We start from the raw sequence: 20,564 nt of genomic DNA, 5'->3' as shown, positions 1-20,564 counted from the left end.
CCTCCAGCAGAGCACGTATTGAGAAATTGGTGCATGCCCAGATAATTTTCCACCCGTTAAAACAAATGGAAAATCACGGGTAGATGAGTAGAATTGTTTTTTAATGTAGCGAGTTCTTATGATCGGCAATGCACTGCCTGAAAGGGTGGTGGAAGCAGATCCACTAGTGACTTTTAAAAGGGTATTGGGTATATACTTGAACAGGAAAAATTTTCAGGGCTATGGGGAAAGCAAGAGAGTGGGACTAATTGGATCAAAAGCAAAATACTGCAGATGCTGGAAATCTGAAATAAAAGCAGAAAACGCTGGAAATACTCAGCAAGTGAGGCAGCATCTGTGGAGAAAAAAAGAGTTAACGTTTCAGATCGATGACCCTTCGTCAGAATTGAATAGCTCCTTTGAAGAGTCGGCACAGGTATGATGGGCCGAATGGCCTCCTGTGCAGTATGATTCTATGACATCATCTGAATCCATCATTTCCTGAAACTCGGTAGGCTTATCAATGCTTGGATTGACTGAACTCAGCTAGGCAGACATTGCTGCTTATAATTGTACAGTAAGGTGTTACAGCAAACAGTGGTGGAAGTGGACTGCAAAGATGATCCCAATTATCCTAAAAGTACAGACCTGAGTAAGTCAAGGACAGATTCACAGGTATGAACCGAATTTTATTAGTTTATTTAAATTGTGCTTTTCATTTCAGTGATTTGGCAAGAGCCCGAGCAGTGGACATCATTACAAAGCGCATGATTTGATAACCAACATGTTAATGATGAAAGGATTAAAGTGTACCTACAAATGCTGGCACACAGCATGCCTGGAATCAAGTTAAACATACGTATTTCATTATTCTTTTCATGTTAAAACAAATTGAGTGTGAAAAAAATGTAGATCAAGATATAAAATAAATCTTTTTATTGAATGAGCTTAATTTAGTGTAATGAATACTTAATGTGACACAATCTAGGTGAAGTTAGCAGAGGAAGGTTATTATAAAGCAATTTTTACAGTGATTAGTTTAACCAAACTTTGACCCATAATTTTAATGTTATTCACATTTTCTCCAAGCTGCTTTTACATTTGAAAGCAATTTTTTTCATAATTTTTATCAATAGCATAGTTTTTGGTCTTCATTTTATAAAATAAATCAAACATATATATAGATATAATTCCTTTAGTGCTCAGAAACTGAAAGCAGTTCAAATGATTTCACACAGTCAGTCAGCCATGTAGAATGGGTAGTCCACACTTTGCCCAGCCTCACTTTCTCAGGCTTGTAGTTACTGTCTTTGTCATAGATGATGTACTGTGTACAGAACGACTGATCTGAGCCTGCCGGCGCATGGTAGGCCACAGTGTTGATGCTCTGAGTCACATCGCTGTCGGGCTTGGGCTGCCGGGCAAGGACCTGGCCCCCACCCACCTTGACCAAATGAACAAGCTCTTCTTTCTTGCAAGTTTTGAAGGGGCCCATGAAATAGAAGTGGCAGCCATCGAACAGCTTTGGCAGCTAACAGTGAGCAAAAAAACCTGTGATTAGAACTGTATAAGAGCATGGGGCAATGATTTGTTACAATGCATTTCAACCTGTACTATAGAAACGACCTCCAGCACTGAGTTACAGAAAGGTAGTTATACTGACAAAGAAACAAGATATTAGATTATGAAATATCAGATGGAATTACTTAAAAAATTCACATTCACCATCATAAAACAACACAACAAATATGAACCATCAGGTTCAGCTGTAATTGTTTTAAATTCAGTAAAACACTGTTCCATGGAGGAGGTTACACAACAGAACTGAGTGTACTCCAGTACATTAAACAAGTATGAATGAGGAGGAGGACAGAAGGGGACAGGTATCCAGCCTATCTAGATTACTCCATATTCAGGACCTGCTCACATCATTTTCATCTTCCTCTTGCCTTGGTTCCAAGCATTTGTTCTAAAGAATCAAGTAATGGGCAAAGAGGGAGGAGGAATTTCTGAAGTGTGTTCTTGATCAGTATGTTTCCAGCCCAACGAGGAAGGAGGCATTGCTGGATCTAGTTCTGGGGAATGAGGTGGGTCAAGTGGAGCAAGTGTCAGTGAGGGAACAGTGATTATAGTATCATAAGGTTTAGATTAGTTATGGAAAAGGACAAGGAGCAATCTAGAGTAAAAATACTTAATTGGAGGAGGGCCAATTTTATTGGGTTGAGAACAGGTCTGGCCCGGGTAAATTGGAATCAAAGATTGGCAGGCAAAACTGTAATTGAACAAAGGGCAGCCTTTGAAGAGGAGATGGTTCAGGTACAATCTAGGTATATTCCCACAAGGGGGAAAGGTAGGGCAACCAAAGCGAGAGCTCCCTGGATAACGAAAGAGATAGAGAGTAAGAAGCAGAAAAAGGGGGGTGTATAACAGATGTCAGGTTGATAATACAAGTGAGAACCAGGCAGAATATAGAAAGTACAGAGAAGGAGTGAAAAAGGAAATAAGAGTGGCAAAGAGAGAGCATGAGAATAGACTGGCGGCTAACATAAAAGGGAATTCAAAAGTCTTCTATAGGCATATAAATAGTAAATGGGTAGTAAGAGGAGGGGTGGGGCCGATTAGGGACCAAAAAGGAGATCTACTCATGGAGGCTGAAGGCATGGCTGAGGTACTAAATGAGTACTTTGCATCTGTCTATACCAAGGAAGAAGATGCTGCCAAAGTCACAGTAAAAGAGGTAGTTGAGATACTTGATGGGCTAAAAATTGATAAAGGAGGTACTAGAAAGGCTAGCTGTGCTTAAAGTAGATAAGTCACCCGGTCCGATGGGATGCATCCTAGGTTGCTGAGGGAAGGGTGGAGATTACAGAGGTGCTGGCCATAATCTTCCAATCATCCATAGATACGGGGGTGGTGCCAGAGGACTGGAGAATTGCAAATGTTGCACCTTTTTTGAACAAGGGTGTAAGGATAAACCCGGCAACTACAGGCCAGTCAGTTTAACCTCGGTGGTGAGGAAGCTTTTAGAAACGATAATCCGGGACAAAATTGTCACTTGGACAAGTGTGCATTAATTAAGGAAAGCCAGCACGGATTTGTTAAAGATAAATTGTGTTTAACTAACTTCATTAGAGTTTTTTGATGAGGTATAGGGTTGATGTGTACATGGACTTTCAAAAGGCATTTGATAAAGTACCACATAACAGGCTTGTCAGCAAAATTGAAGCCCATGGAATAAAAGGGGCAGGGACAGCATTGATATGAAATTGGCTAATTGACAGGAAACAGAGCGTAGTGGTGAATGGTTGATTTTCGGACTGGAGGAAGATATACAGTGGTGTTCCCCAGGGATCGTTACTAGGACCATTGCTTTTTTTGATTTATGTTAATGACTTGGACTTGGGTGTACAGGGCACAATTTCAAAATTTGCAGATTCACAAAACTTGGAAGTGTTGTGCAAGTGAGGACGATAGTAATAGACTTCAAGAGGACATAGACAGGCTGGTGGAATGGACGGACACATGGCAGATGAAATTTAACGCAGAGAAGTGCGAAGTGATACATTTTGGCAGGAAGAATGAGGAGAAGCAATATAAACTAAATGGTACAATTCTAAAGGGGGTACAGGAACAGAGAGACCTGGGGGTATATGTGCACAAATCTTTGAAGCTGCAGAGATAGTGGATGCATTGGTTTTGATCTTCCAGAATTCCCTAGATTCTAGAACGGTCCCTGTGGATTGGAAGATAGCGAATGTAACACTGCCATTCAAGAAAGGAGGGAGAGGGAAAACAGGGAATTACAGGCCAGTTAGCCTGCCATCAGTAGTGGGGAAAATGCTGGAATCCATTATTAAGGAAGTGTAACAGGGCACTTAGAAAATCATAACATGATTTGGCAGAGTCAACATGGTTTTATGAAAGGGAAATAGTGTTTGACAAATCTATTAGAGTTTTTTTGAGGATGTAACTAGCAGGGTAGATAAAGGGAAACCAGTGGATGTAGTATATTTGGATTTTCAAAAGGCATTCGATAAGGTGTCACACAAAAGGTTGTTACACAAGATAAAGGGCTCATGAGATTGGGGTAATATATTAGCATTGATAGAGGATTGGTTAACGGATAGAAAACAGAGAGTAGGAATAAAGGGATCATTTTCAGGTTGGCAGACTGTAATTAGTGGGGTCCCGCAAGGATCAGGAAAGAGAGAGAATGACCAGTTGTATTAAAAAGATAACTTTTTTTTCCCCTGGTGGGGTTACGTGTAGCGCGACATGAACCCCACCAGGGGAAAAAAAAGTTATCTGTTTTTAATACAACTGGTCATTCTCTCTCTTTCTCTTCCTTTCGGATGTTTCTCTCTCTCTCCCTCTCTTTCTTTGGTTCTGGCCGTTTGTATATTCAGTTGTCTGGGGTATCTAAGGTTTCTCTGTCTGAACACTATTCAATTAATTTGATGGCCTTGATAACGGGCAGTTGGAAAGATTATCTGTAATCACCAGGCATTGTTCTATGACTATATATGCGGTAATTTTCAATGAATCTCGACACTCACCTGACGAAGGAGAAAGCCTCCGAAAGCTTGTGACTTTCAAATAAAACAGTTGGACTATAACCTGGTGTTGTAAGATTCCTTACATTTGTACACCCCGGTCCATCACCGGCATCTCCACATCATGTTTATTAAAGGGGGTTGGAGTACAAGAATAAGGAAGTCTTACTGCAATTGTACAGGGCTTTGGTGAGACCTCACCTGGAGTACTGTGTACAGTTTTGGTCTCCTTACCTAAGGAAGGATATACTTGCCTTAGAGGTGGTGCAATGAAGGATCACTAGATTGATTCCTGCGATGACAGGGTTGTCCTATGAGGAGAGGTTGAGTAGAATGGGCCTATACGGTCTGGAGTTTAGAAGAATGAGAGGTGATCTCATTGAAACATATAAGATTCTGAGAGGGCTTGACAGGGTAGAGGCTGTTTCCCCTGGCTGGAGAGTCTAGAACTAGGGGACATAGTTTCAGGATAAGGGGTCGGCTATTTAAGACTGAGATGAGGAGAGAGTTCTTCACTCAGAAGGTTGTGAATCTTTGAAATTCTCTACCCATAGGGCTGTGGATGCTGAGTCATTGAGTATATTCAAGACTGAAATAGATAGATTTTTGGAATCAAGGGATATGGGGATCGAGCAGGCAAGTAGAGTTGATATCGAAGATCAGCCATGATCTTATTGAATGGCAGAGCAGGTTCGAGGGGCCATACGGCCTACTCCTGCTCCTATTTCTTATGTTCTTAAGGTGGTAGGACAGGTCGAGAAAGCAGTTAAAAAAGCATATGTGATCCTGGGCTTTATAAATAGAGACAAGAGTACAAAAACAAGGAAGTTATGTTGAACCTTTATAAAACACTGGTTCGGCCACAGCTGGAGTATTGTGTCCAGTTCTGGGCACCGCCCTTTAGGAAGGATGTGAAGGCTTTAGAGAGGGTGCATGAGAGATTTACTAGAATGGTTCCAGGGATGACGGACTTCAGTTACATGGATAGACTGGAGAAGCTGAGGTTGTTCTCCTTAGAGCAGAGAAGGTTGAGGAGATTTGATAGACGTGTTCAAAATCATGAAAGGTTTAGATAAAGTAAATAAAGAGAAACTGTTCCCATTGGTGGAAGGGTTAAGAACCAAAGGACACAGATTTAAGGTGATTGGCAAAAGAACCAAAGGTGGCATGAGGAAAAACATTTTTACGCAGCAAGTAGTTATGATCTGGAATGCACTGTCTGAAAGGGTGGTGGAAGCAGATTCAATCGTAGCTGTCAAATAGGAATTGGATAAGTGCTTGAAGGGAAAAAATTTGCAGGGCTACAGGGAAAGAGCAAGGGAATGGGACTAACTGGATTGCTCTTATAAAGAGCCAGCAAGGGCTCGATGGGCCAAATGTCCTCCTTCTGTACTGTAACCATTCTATGATTTGCTCACCATCTTTTTTAATGCATTTACCGAACTAGCCTTCGCTGCTCTAGGTGTACCTTTAGTCAACCAGCAAACCAAATCAATCATTCATCTCCTCACACTTAACTAAATTACATACCCATCACTGTAATTACATTTGCCATTCTTAGTATCAATACTGTATAAGATTTCTAAATACTAAATCCTACCCCACCCCCATTCATTTCCGCATAGTTGTTAGGTCGCTGTTGATCTCTGAATGATATCCTCCTCGGAGCATTCTGATTACCCACATAACTATATTCAATACCCTGAATGATATAATGAATGATTATTATGAATAGTTGGGATTCTAGGACCAATACACAAGAGACTGCACTGGTCATATTTGTTCAATTAGAATTACTACAATTTCTGACTTATGTCGATTCCTATTATCTAGCCATTTATTACACAATTAACAATTTCCTTATTGATCCTATTAGTTTTCAATTTAGCATCAAGTTGTTTGTGAGCGGCCTTATCAAATACTTTGAAAGTGAGGACACAGAACATTGGCTACACTGCTTTCATTTACTAATTTGGTTGCAAAAGAATGCAAACCAATTAAGCAAACATAAACCCAGCTCTAGATCTGATGTATCATCTTTACGCCAGGACGTATTCGAATTGCTTCCTGTATAAACATACTTCAAAAGTTTTCCCACTATATACGGACTGCACCTAATGATTCAGTCAATTTTTGGCACTAAAAAAATTAAACATCCAGTCATTCAAATTAAGTAACAATAAATTAACAAAGCAAAGTAGAAAATGTGCAACAACAGGTAATGTGAATTAAATGACTTTTGAAAATAACAGTAGACTACATGGCAAAGAAAACCAGCCTGTATTCCTCCAGAATTAAGAAAGGGGTACTTTTTAAAAACAACTGGAACTACATTAGCTATTCTTCCAGTATTGTGCGTTGTCTGCGTTCCACGAGCTTTGTTTTCTGCCACAGCACACCCTACTTCTACCCTCTTTTCTACTGTCTACGATTAACCAACTGAACAACGAAGGAATTCCAGTCAGTGGTTCAGAGTTATACTGGAGAGTGCAGGCAGGAGTGTTACATAGAAGTTACAGCACAAAAACAGGCCATTCGGCCCAACTGGTCTGTGCCGGTATTTATGCTCCACACGAGCCTCCTCCCACCTTACTTCATCTCATCCTAACAACAGAGGATGTTCCTTCTATTCCTTTCTCCCTCATACACTTACCTAGCTTCCTCTTAAAAGCATCAATGCTATTTGCCTCAACCACTCCATGTGGTATCAAGTTCCACATTCGCACCATTCTCTGAATAAAGAAATTTCTCTTGAATTATTTTTTGGATATATTAGTGACTATCATATTTATGGCTCTTAGCTTTGGACTCCCTCACAAGTGGAAACATCTTGTCTACGTCTACCCTATTGAACCCCGTCGGAATTTTAAAGACCTCTATCAGGTCACCTCTGTCTTCTCTTTTCTAGAGAAAAGAGCCCCAGCCTGTTCAGTCTTTCCTGATAGCTGTATCCTCTCAGTTCAGGTACCATCCTTGTAAATCTCTTTTTGTACTTTCTCCAGTGCTTCTATATCCTTTTTGTAATATGGAGACCAGAACTATGCACCGTACTCCAAGTGTGGTCAAACCAAGGTTCTATATAAGTTTAACATAACTTCTCTGCTTTTGAATTCTATTCCTCTAGAAATAAAACCCAGTGCTTTGTTTGCACTTTTCATGTCACTTTTCTTAAGTAGATTCCAAACCTACTTTTCAAAATTCCCAGAAGATCCAATAGATAATCTGGGCACTGGTTAAACACAGCTTTGCACTGGCCTGGAATGATACTGCACCCCAAGTTGTGAAAGACAGCCTCGTGGAGGAGGAATCACACCGCATGGTTTTAGTGTACTTGAATTAGACGGAGATGTGATGTCCAACTCCTGCTGCCATTTTCATGTCTCTGCACATCCCAAATCACTGCGCCAACATGAAATTGGCAGTAGAACTCCACATTGGATACAACCATTGGCAGAAATACTGATCCCACTTGCCAATACCAGGGGGAAAAAAAGGTTTAGATATTTCCAACAATCTGTTAGGGCTATGTGTAAATTCACTGTACTCAATATCATTCCCAAGGAAAGCACAGTTCTGATTTTTTTTTTTAAGTACACTTCCCAAATGACAAGTTTAAAAAGGACCAGTCTGAAGGTTTCAAACGTTGCAAGATGAAAGAGAAACACATCTTGACAATTTGACAGTTTATAAAGTGGGTAATGGTGTTGTGACACTTAGTAATACCGTAATATCCATCATTAGAGAAAAACAGATTTGTGTTACCTGCTGCTCTTGGTTGAGTCGCCCACGTTTGGGACCATTTACACTACTTATCTCATAGTCATCTTCAGCAACTTTGTCACTATTCTCCAGGCAAGCTGTCACCCCTTGGCAATTGAGAAGAAAAACATCGCTGTTAATCAGCCTTAACGGCACATGGAAGCAACTCCCTCTAATGCTTAATTCACAGAAATGACGCACTGCTCCTCTTGTCAGCATACAAAGAAACTGACACAGCAGAGCAAGCATATGTCATGATTAAACACAACGTATCTGCTCAGTGCAAAGAGTTTCTGCCCCCTTACTTCAAAAAAAAGACAAGAATTTATTCCAATGTCTTACCTGCATTTGGTATTGTTTTAATTGTCATTGATTGTTTTGAAATATTTATAATGAATAGACCACAGTTAGATAAGATATCAATCAGCAGAATGTAAGCTGGCAAAGCTTGGCTTTCATCCAAGCCTTGTGGCAGGACACACTGCAAAACAGAGGATGCTGAACTGGCAATAACAGCATGTTATTTATCTTCCCACAATGGAAGTTGACTCAATAACTCCTGTGGTTAACATCATGAGCTGACTGCAATTAACGGCACCCTAGGCAACTCTGGGTGATACGATAGTCTACATATGTACAGTTACTGTACAATGCTGAAAATATGGGGATCTTGGGTACAGAGCTTTGACTAACTAAAGTGAAAAGATGTAGTGACTAGCAGACAGCCTGTACAGGTACGGTGAGGAACAGCAAGCAAAGTGACAACAGGCAGAATATAAAATATCAAACATGGTACCTGAAAGTGACCAAAAGTCTAATATTCTTCAATTGTAGCAGAAAGAATGTTATATTTTAAAAATATAACATCAAAGTTAACAGATCAAATGGGTATTGAGAAACTACAGCCATATCAATGAGTAGAATCAACTTAATTTTCATTTAGGATATGCCCTGATGTAATTTAAAAGAATTTGAGCAAACTAGCTCAAAAGTAAAATGCATTTTGTACCTGAAGTCTGTAAAAATAATGAATTCAGGTTAAAACCCGATTTCCTTGAGTAAAGCAAACCTTGATTGCTTTCATCTCCCCAGAGCGCTGAGCAGGGTTTTTATACCTCTCCACAGCTGTTACACACACTAAAGCTTTTTTGAAAAATAGCCATGTCAACAATGGAATTAATCAAGGCCTGGGTGAAGATAATTTGCTGCTCGAACACCCATGGAAAGAGTCCATTTCTACCGGTTTGCATTAGAGAATAATGTCACGCACTGACCCATTTATTAATGGCGGGTTTGCCAATGAAATGCTGACCGTCACTAACTGTTGAGTTTTGGGGTTTTTAACACTAGATATCACTGGCCACTCCTGTAAACGTTCCTCACATCCCCACACAAACCAGAGCGTGCCTTCACCTGCCCAGTATCTAGGTAAACATTACAACACATGGGTTGAACAGAGAACCCTCACTAATGTACTCCAGCTTACTGAATATATCACAAGTGATCTTGACTTTGGTTGGTGGAACACTAACCCATCAGAAATAAAGATGGAAAATGCTGGAAAAATTCAGCAGGTCAGGCAGCAGGTCCATCAGATCTTGGCTCAAGCTTTAAAATCACTGGACAAATTTAATGAACATGGAACAGGTAAAGGAAAAGTACTCAGTACAAATAGCATGCTTACTGTAATTACAAACTTTTATTAATCTCCTCAAAATGTCAAAAACCATAAAGCATTAACCATGAACATAAGACAGACTGTTATTTTTTTTTTTACAGGACTACTTGCTACTATGGAGTCCTCTGTCTATGCTTGTACTTCCGGCGGCCAGCATTCAAACATGAACCAATGACCTGTAGCTCCTAGCTAGAGATGTCAGTCAAAGCATCTACAAAGAATCATGGCCCTCCCCCTCCCTCAAACCTGACTCAAGCCTTCCACACAGAGGAAACATCCTGCTGATTACCACCTACCGCCCTCCCTCAGCTGATGAATCAGTCCTCTTCCATGTTGAACACCACTTGGAGGAAGCACTGAGGGTAGCAAGGGCACAAAATGTACTCTGGGTGGGGGACTTCAATGTCCATCACCAAGAGTGGCTCGGTAGCACCACTACTGACCGAGCTGGCCGAGTCCTGAAGGACATAGCTGCCAGACTGGGCCTGCGGCAGGTGGTGAGCGAACCAACACGAGGGAAAAACTTACTTGACCTCGTCCTCACCAATCTACCTGTCGCAAATGCATCTGTCCATGACAGTATTAGTAGGAGTGACCACCGCACAGTCCTCGTGGAGACGAAGTCCCGTCTTCGCACTGAGGACACCATCCAACGTGTTGTGTGGCACTACCACCGTGCTAAATGGGATAGATTCAGAACAGATCTAGCAGCTCAAAACTGGGCATCCATGAGGCGCTGTGGGCCATGAGCAGCAGCAGAATTGTATTCCAGCACAATCTGTAACCTCATGGCCCGGCATATTCCTCACTCTACCATTACCAACAAGCCAGGGGATCAACCCTGGTTCAATGAGGAGTGTAGAAGAGCATGCCAGGAGCAGCACCGGGCGCACCAAAAAATGAGGTGCCAACCTGGTCAAGCTACAACTCAGGACTTCATGCATGCTGAACAGCGGAAGCAACATGCTATCGACAGAGCTAAGCGATTCCACAACCAACGGATCAGATCAAAGCTCTGCAATCCTGCCACATCCAGTCATGAATGGTGGTGGACAATTAAACAACTAACGGGAGGAGGAGGCTCTGCAAACATCCCCATCCTCAATGATGGCGGAGTCCAGCATGTGAGTGCAAAAGACATGGCTGAAGCGTTTGCAATCATCTTCAGCCAGAAGTGCCGAGTGGACGATCCATCTCGGCCTCCTCCCGATATCCCCACCATCACAGAAGCCAGTCTTCAGCCAATTCGATTCACTCCACGTGATATCAACGGCTGAGTGCACTGGATACAGCAAAGGCTACGGGCCCCGACAACATCCCGGCTGTAGTGCTGCAGACTTGTGCTCCAGAACTAGCTGCGCCTCTAGCCAAGCTGTTCCAGTACAGCTACAACACTGGCATCTACCCGACAATGTGGAAAATTGCCCAGGTATGTCCTGTCCACAAAAAGCAGGACAAATCCAATCCGGCCAATTACCGCCCCATCAGTCTACTCTCAATCATCAGCAAAGTGATGGAAGGTGCCGTCGACAGTGCTATCAAGCAGCACTTACTCACTAATAACATGCTCACCGATGCTCAGTTTGGGTTCCGCCAGGACCACTCGGCTCCAGACCTCATCACAGCCTTGGTCCAAACCTGGACAAAAGAGCTGAATTCCAGAGGTGAGGTGAGAGTGACTGCCCTTGACATCAAGGCAGCATTTGACCGAGTGTGGCACCAAGGAGCCCTCGTAAAATTGAAGTCAATGGGAATCAGGGAGAAAACTCTCCAGTGGCTGGAGTCATACCAGCACAAAGGAAGATGGTAGCGGTTGTTGGAGGCCAATCATCTCAGCCCCAGGGCATTGCTGCAGGAGTTCCTCAGGGCAGTGTCCTCAGCCCAACCATCTTCAGCTGCTTCATCAATGACCTTCCCTCCATCATAAAGTCAGAAATGGGGATGTTCGCTGATGATTGCACAGTGTTCAGTTCCATTCGCAACCCCTCAAATAATGAGGCAGTCCGAGCCCGCATGCAGCAAGACCTGGACAACATCCAGGCTTGGGCTGATAAGTGACAAGTAACATTAGCGCCAGACAAGTGCCAGGCAATGACCATCTCCAACAAGAGAGTGTCTAACCACCTCCCCCTTGACATTCAACGGCATTACCATCGCCGAATCCCCCACCATCAACATCCTGGGGGTCACCATTGACCAGAAACTTAACTGGACCAGCCACATAAATACTGCGGCTACAAGAGCAGGTCAGAGGCTGAGTATTCTGCGGTGAGTGACTCACCTCCTGACTCCCCAAAGCCTTTCCACCATCTCCAAGGCACAAGTCAGGAGTGTGATGGAATACTCTCCACTTGCCTGGATGAGTGCAGCTCCAACAACACTCAAGAAGCTCAACACCGTCCAGGACAAAGCAGCCTGCTCGATTGGCACCTCATCCACCACCCTAAACATTCAGTCCCTTCACCACCGGCGCACTGTGGCTGCAGTGTGTACCATCCACAGGAGGCACTGCAGCAACTCGCCAAGGCTTCTTCGTCAGCACCTCCCAAACCGCGACCTCTACCACCTAGAAGGACAAGAGCTGCAGGTACATGGGAAAAACACCACCTGCACGTTCCCCTCCAAGTCACACACCATCCCGACTTGGAAATATATCGCCATTCCTTCACCGTCGCTGGGTCAAAATCCTGGAACTCCCTTCCTAACAATACTGTGGGAGAACCTTCACCACATGGACTGCAGCAGTTCAAGGCGGCGGCTCACCACCACCTTCTCTCGGGCAATTCGGGATGGGCAATAAATGCCGGCCTCGCCAGCGATGTCCACATCCCATGAACGAATATAAAAAAAAGATATGGCTGTCAATCATGCATATTACTTTAAAACAAAAATGTCAAATCACGTTTGATGCTTAAACTGAACGGAATAGTTTGACCCACTGATCAGTTCCAAACACTTTGAATGATCTGTGACACTTGTCTACATCCAAGGACAACGGCAGCAATCAACCTGCACATACCAAGGCTTAGTCCTGAGGAGTGAGGAGTCAGCCTGGAATGTGTATTCTCTGCAAGTAGAAATCAATTTTAATCCTGTGTGCGTTGTGATCAGCAAGAAAGAATGCAATAAATAATCCATCATAGGCATTTGTGTCACACTAACATATGGTGCCATGAAGTAGTTGGAGAGATGTCAATTCATGCTCACTCGACCGAAATAAGATCAGGAATTCATTGACTAGCACTGCCCAAGTAGAAGCTATGGACCTTCCCTACTTGGACACAAAATAAAGTGGGGATTTTTTTTGGGGGGGCAGCGAAAAGAAGAGAAGGATGGGAGTTAGTTTCAGTTCCTCTTCCACAGCCCCCTTGTGCCTGATGTAAAAGGGGCTTAATCAGCAGCTGTTTAGGGGATAGATTTAATAAGAAAGCACAATTACTTAACCTTATACCAGCACCATTTTGGAGCATCTGATAAGTCTTTTCAAGCATATCTCATGAGATGAGAGATTTGCTGCATGCTGCAGTCAATACTGAGTAAATGACACTCTGTTGCACATGTTCAGATTTTCATTTTTTAACTTTGGTGTCCATCGGAGTGAAAGATATTAGCACCAAGCAATGCTCCTACTCTATGGGGCTGAGTGTTGTCAGGTCACGTACAGGAGTTAGATGCTCCAAACTCCGAAAAACATCCCCTGTTATGGTATTTTTCTATTTCCAACACCAGGGCCCACTCTGTGAGAGAACTTAGTGCCAATTATGAGTTTTGTGCTCATTTGGAACGGAGTTGGCACTAACCACTCGCTTCGTGCAGTGCCCTTGCTATCAGGAGAGAGATGGCCATCTTCAAGCACATCATCTTCAAGTAAACACATTTGGCAAAGCTTCTTTCTTGAGTGGGGAGGGATAGGAGCCAACATTTGCAGATAACTTCTGCCATATGCAAGAAATGCAATGATGTGACCAATATAATGACACAAGCCATAACCATGTGCTTTTGTAAACAAATCAAGAACGGTTTGCCAAACATTTTTTACACAAACTCACTGCCCCTTTTAAGTCAAGTATTAATTGCACGGATCATGGTAATGAACTCTATTAATCATGTTTTTATCACAATTATAGTTAGGGCCAAGTTTCAACTGCTCAATATTACTAGCGTGCCCTCTTATGTATGTATGATAATTAGCACCAATCAACATAAATTTTGCTTCAAGTTAAAATGTATTAACATTCACATTCCACTTTTAAAATACAGAGTCAGTATTGATGCTACTGTGTCTGTGTCTGAGTTGGAGGCAGGGCGGGACTTACAGCAAACAGAGTTTATTTAAATAGCAAACAGAGTCTATTTAAACAGAGTCTCTATGAACTACAGCAAACAGAACTCAGGACCGAAACTCTCCAGAGTCTTCCGATAAAAGCAGAATTATTCCTCCAGCAAAATGCAGTGAGTGGAGGATAGTTACATAATACAAATTCTGTGCATAAAATCAATCCCAGTCACTTACAGCAGTGCGGACTCCAGGCGCGATTGACGGGAATTACCCATATACCTCCATTCTGGCTGGGAATAGTGATGTCACTAAATGCAGACTTTAAAATAAGTCACTTTGCAGCTGTAACACAATGAGGTAGAATTCCCCATGATTCTGTATATAGCAAAATAATAGATGCAAGTACAAACTAGGGAGTAACACTTTATACCCCTTCCCAGTTTGCTGCTTAAAACAGTGAGCACGGGAAAATATAACTATAATTCTTGGTTCCCCAATCCAATCGTTTCCCCACAAAATGGAGCTGGATAGAATGATGTGCATCTTCTAATATATTATTTCTAACATTCCTGTGACAATTTGGATCTATGCAGAAAGACGGAAGAAAATAATACTTCACAAACAAATGTTCACTCATCAGGGCACCAATTATTTAGTACAACAATTGTTAACTTGTAATGACTCTGAAGCTGCTTAATAACTCATGGAGAGGAGCAGATGGGACCGAGCTCTTAATCATAATCACATAATGGGTTTGTTATCAATGATAAATCCCATCAGAGACCACTGATATATTTCATGCTGAGTAATTTGCTTGTGTCATTGCCAGTATATGTACTTGCAGTTGTATGGTGCCTTTCACATAGAAAAAAAGCCTCAAGGTGCTTCACAGAGGCATAATCAGATGAAAAGGGACAACAAGGAGACATTAGGAGTGGGTACCAAAAGCTTGGTCAAATAGGTAGGTTTTAAGGAGGGTCTTAAGAGGAGAAGCAGGAAGGGGGAGCTTAGGGCTAGAATTCCAGAGCGAGGGGTCAAGACAGCTGAAGGCATCACCGCCAATGGTGGGGCAAAGGGAGGGGGGTGAGGGATGCACAAGAGGCCAGAGTCAGAAAAATAGAGTTATTGGGGAGGGGGCTGTAGGGGTGGAGGAGGTTAGAAATAGGGAGGGACAAAGCTACGAACAGATTTAAACACATGGATGAGAATTTTCAATTGGTGTGTTGTGGGGATCAGAAGCCAGTATAGATCAGCAAGGACAGGGATGATGGGTGAGCGGGACTTTGTACAGGATAGGATGCAGGCAGAAAGCAGTGGGGTTGGATGGGATAGGGGTTTGTGGGTGCTTAGGTGGGGCAGGTGTTGCAAAGTATAGCTAGGTGGGGAGGATTCAGGAAGGAACAAGATGTTGCCACCCGTGAGTCAAAAGAACCTTCGGTCACAGGCAGCAACAACTTGCCCCAATGAATTTACAGGCTTGAAGTCAAGTGGTAAACTGAAAGGTGTCCGATGTAAGATGATTAAAAATCAATTATCATCAACCTGGGTTACTGCACACAATAACCATCAGCTCCTTACTTGGCCAAGGACTGAATTGGCATTCTGGATGTCAGGGTTCCAATAAGAAGTAGTAAGCATCCAGATTTGACTGCAGATTAACAAACGTAGATATAATTAGTCAGAAAGAAAAAAGAAACAGCCTCTGTTTCAATCACATGGGAATTTTAAAAAAAACTTTCTGTACCACATTTATACAGGCCATGCCCTCAGAAATAAATACAGTCGCTTTTGAACTTTATGGAGCAAAAACATTGAATTCTCCCTGTTCTCACTTTGAACCAACAACTGTTTTTCAAGAGTTGAATCCATGCTTCCCAACTCTCGATATGAAACAACCAATGAATTGGCTAATGGGAACAACACTATTCCTCCTGGACTAAAATGAATTAAGTGCTTATTTCAGCATGGAACTTCTTTCTGCCAAGTCAACACTAGACTTTTTAAATCAGTTTGGAATGGGGAAACCAACGATTTTAAAAGCATTACCAGGGAGGTCGGCAGGCTGGGACAAAGGACTCGAGAGTGCTGACCAACAACAGCATGGAGGCATAGAACATTTTTTTTTATTCGTTCATGGGATGTGGGCGTCGCTGGCGAGGCCGGCATTTATTGCCCATCCCTAATTGTCCTTGAGAAGGTGGTGGTGAGCCGCCTTCTTGAACCACTGCAGACCGTGTGGTGACGGTTCTCCCACAGTGCTGTTAGAGAGTTCCAGGATTTTGACCCAGCGACGATGAAGGAACGGTGATATATTTCCAAGTCAGGATGGTGTGTGACTTGGAGGGGAACGTGCAGGTGATGTTGTTCCCATATAGCTGCTGCTCTTGAACTTCTAGGTGGTAGAGGTCACGGGTTTGGGAGGTGCTGTCGAAGAAGCCTTGGCGAGTTGCTGCAGTGCATCCTGTGGATGGTACACACTGCAGCCACAGTGCGCCGGTGGTGAAGGGACTGAATGTTTAGGGTGGTGAATGGGGTGCCAATCAAGCGGGCTGCTTTGTCCTGGATGGTGTTGAGCTTCTTGAGTGTTGTTGGAGCTGCACTCATCCAGGCAAGTGGAGAGTATTCCATCACACTCCTGACTTGTGCCCTGTAGATGGTGGAAAGGCTTTGGGGAGTCCGAAGGAGAGTCACTCGCTGCAGAATACCCGGCTTCTGACCTGCTCTTGCAGCCACAGTATTTATATGGCTGGTCCAGTTATGTTTCTGGTCAATGGTGACCCCCAGGATGTTGATGGTGGGGGATTCGGCAATGGTAATGCCATTGAATGTCAAGAGGAGGTGGTTAGACTCTCTCTTGTTGGGGACGGTCATTGCCTGGCACTTGTCTGGCGCGGATGTTATTTGCCACTTATGAGCCCAAGCCTCGATATTGTCCAGGTCTTGCTGCATGCAGGCTCGGACTGCTTCATTATTTGAGGAGTTGCGAATGGAACTGAACACTGTGCAATCATCAGCGAACATCCCCATTTCTGACCTTATGAAGGAGGGAAGGTCATTGATGAAGCAGCTGAAGATGGTTGGGCCGAGGACACTGCCCTGAGGAACTCCTGCAGCAATGCCCTGGGGCTGTGATGATTGGCCTCCAACAACCACTACTATCTTCCTTTGTGCTGGTATGTCTCCAGCCACTGGAGAGTTTTCCCCCCGATTCTCATTGACTTCAATTTTACTAGGGATCCTTGGTGTCACACTCGGTCAAATGCTGCCTTGATGTCAAGGGCAGTCACTCTCACCTCACCTCTGGAATTCAGCTCTTTTGTCCATGTTTGGACCAAGGCTGTGATGAGGTCTGGAGCCGAGTGGTCCTGGCGGAACCCAAACTGAGCATCGGTGAGCATGTTATTAGTGAGTAAGTGCTGCTTGATAGCACTGTCGACGGCACCTTCCATCACTTTGCTGATGATTGAGAATCGGCTAATGGGGTGGTAATTGGCCGGATTGGATTTGTCCTGCTTTTTGTGGACAAGACATACCTGCGCAATTTTCCACATTGTCAGGTGGATGCCAGTGTTGTAGCTGTACTGGAACAGCTTGGCTGGAGGCGCAGCTAGTTCTGGAGCACAAGTCTTCAGCACTGCAGCCGGGATGTTGTCGGGGCCCATAGCCTTTGCTGTATCCAGTGCACTCAGCCATTCCTTGATAGCACGTGGAGTGAATCGAATTGGCTGAAGACTGGCTTCTGTGATGGTGGGGATATCGGGAGGAGGCCGAGATGGATCATCCACTCGGCACTTCTGCCTGAAGATGGTTGACGTTGAACTGGGCGTACAAATGGTTCATTAGGGACAAGAGTTGACGTACTGATCTCTGAATGGCAGCATGAGGCACAACTAAAGCAGAAGCACCATTTCCAAAAGGAAGATCAAAGGGCAGTACCTAATATGGCCAGTTGCCTGCCACTTAGCAGCTCCAAAACCTCTTGTGGCATCCTCTGACGGAATCAGAAATTTTAAGACAGTTTGCAGGCATCCAATAACAGTCAGAGTTACCATCTTTAACTTTTTCCCATTTAGGCTTTGTTCAGGGCTCTAAACTTCATTATGGGTTGAAGTCAACTTTTCTTGGACTGATATACCTCCCATTTGAATGACATGGCACTTCTATGCTATCTTGACTGCGAAATGATCTTGACTGCAACGAAGAGAATTTTTGTCTTTAGCCTATGTATTCTCTTAAATAGTAAAGTCTGTCCTCTTGCTCTAAATTTCAAAATAGAAGAGAGGAGACAGTCAGTCTTTAGGCAATGGGGCAGTGTTCAGAAATCAATTAAGATAAGCCTGCTTTGATGATGGGAATAGCTCGTTTGAAATGTCGATGCATGCTGTTTCACAGATAATTTCTAGTTGTGATCAGGTATGAAGCCCAGTCTCGGAGAAATACACAAAGGAAACCAGAAATTTCAAACTGTAGTACTTTACCCTCTTCTTTTCACTGTCTATAACTGTTTTTACAAATAATTTTAGTGTTGTAAGTTTCACTTCCTGGATTTTACGTTCCAGCTTGCTGAAACCGTTCACAGCTTGTCAAAAATGCTGTAATCTGATTGGTCGAGAGGAGTGAGTGATCCTCTCGCTTCTCCCATTGGATCCTACCTTCACTGGCGCTAATGCTGGGATCTTCTCCGCTTCCCATTAGAGGAAGTGCCCACGATAAAGACTGCGGTAAGTTAGTGGGTTAGTATAAGTCTATGGAGCAGCGAGCACTGTTGGCTCGCCGCTTGGAGCAATTTCTGGGCCAATAACACTGTAGTTCTAGTAAAGATGTTCAGGGTCTGTGGAAGCACTCATGACTCTGGTACTCTAAGTGCACCTGAATCGTCCCAAAAGACTACAGACTGACCAGTGGAGATGGGCCAAGAAATTTTAAGGAACAGGTTTTTGAAAACTGTGTATAGTTACTGCACTGTTCTGCATTTTCATAGAATCTTACAGCACAGGAGGCCATTCGGCCCAACGTGCCTGTGCCAACTCTTTGAAAGAGCTATCAAATTTAGTCCCACACTTAAGCTTTTCCCCCATAACCCTGCAAATTAGTCCTCTTCAAGTACATGTCCAATTGCCTTTTGAAAGTTCCTACAGAATCTGCTTCCACCACCCTTTCAGCTAGTGCGTTCCAGATCATAACACCCCTCTGTGTGAAAACATTTCTCCTCATTTCCTTCTAATTCTTTTGCCAATTATTTTAAATCTATGACCTCTGGTTACCGACCCACTTGCCAGACACAGCAAGTAGGGAGAAACTGTTTCCTCTATCAAAACCCCTCATAATTTTGAATACCTCTATTAGGTCTCCCCTTAACCATCTCTGCTCTAAGGAGAACAATCCCAGCTTCTCCAATCTCTCCACATAACTGAAGTCCCTCATCCCTGGTGTCATCTTGGTAAACCTCCTCTTTCTCCAAGACCTTGACATCCTTCCTAAAGTGCGGTGCCCAGAATTGTACACAATACTCCAGCTGAGACCTAACCAGTGATTTGTAAAGGTTTAGGATGACTTCATTGTTTTTGTATTCAAAGCCCCTATTTACAAAGCCAAGTATCCTTTATGCTTTCTTAACTGTCTTATCAACCTGCCCTGCCACCTTCAAAGATTTGTGAATATGCATCTCCAGGTCCCTCTGTTCTTGCACCCCCCCTCAAAATAGTACCATATAGATTATACTGCGTCTTTATGTTGTTCCTCCAAAGTGCATCACTTCACACTTATGCGTATTAAATTGCATCTGTCATCTCTCTGCCCATGTCATCCTGAAGTTTGCTACTATTCTCCTCACTATTTACTATGTTGCCAGGTTTTGTATCATCTGCAAACTTTGAAATTGTACTCCCTATACCCAAGTCCAGGTCATTTATATATAAGAAAAGCAATGGTCCCAGTACCGACCCCTGTAGGACCCCACAGCGTACTTATCTCCAGTCAGAAAAACATCCATTCACCACTACTCTCTGCCTCCTATCCCCTAACCAATTAAGTACCCAAGTTACCACGATCCCTTTAATCCCATGTGCTTCTATTTTCCGAATAAGTCTGTTATGTGGTACTTTATTAAATGCCTTTTGAAAGTCCATATATACATCTACTGCACTACCTTCATCAACCCTCTGTTACTTCATCAAAAAACTCAATCAGGTTAGTCAGACGTGATTTGCTTTTAACAACTCCGTGCTGGCTGACTCTTATTAACCCATGCTTCTCCAAGTGAGAATTAATTTTGTCCTTGATAATGGTCTCCAGTAGTTTTCCCACCACTGACTGA

At 43.2% G+C, this 20,564-nt stretch overlaps 1 protein-coding gene across 1 annotated transcript in view; it reads right to left on the bottom strand.

The window, feature by feature from the left end:
• Positions 1–657: 657 nt before the first annotated feature.
• Positions 658–20,564, bottom strand: part of bard1 (BRCA1 associated RING domain 1) — a 172,254-nt gene continuing 152,347 nt past the window's right edge. The window contains exons 10-11 of the mRNA XM_067988113.1: positions 8,295–8,398; positions 658–1,510 (exon numbers count right to left, since the gene is read on the bottom strand). Coding sequence (XP_067844214.1) covers positions 1,175–1,510; positions 8,295–8,398 — 440 coding nt within the window. The 3' untranslated portion in view covers positions 658–1,174. The remainder of the gene's footprint in view (positions 1,511–8,294; positions 8,399–20,564) is intronic.

This window comes from Heptranchias perlo, chromosome 7 (assembly GCF_035084215.1).
Source record: "Heptranchias perlo isolate sHepPer1 chromosome 7, sHepPer1.hap1, whole genome shotgun sequence".
Taxonomy (NCBI): domain Eukaryota; kingdom Metazoa; phylum Chordata; class Chondrichthyes; order Hexanchiformes; family Hexanchidae; genus Heptranchias; species Heptranchias perlo.
Note: the sequence above shows the minus strand (reverse complement) of the source record. Positions and strands in the feature narration are given on the sequence as shown.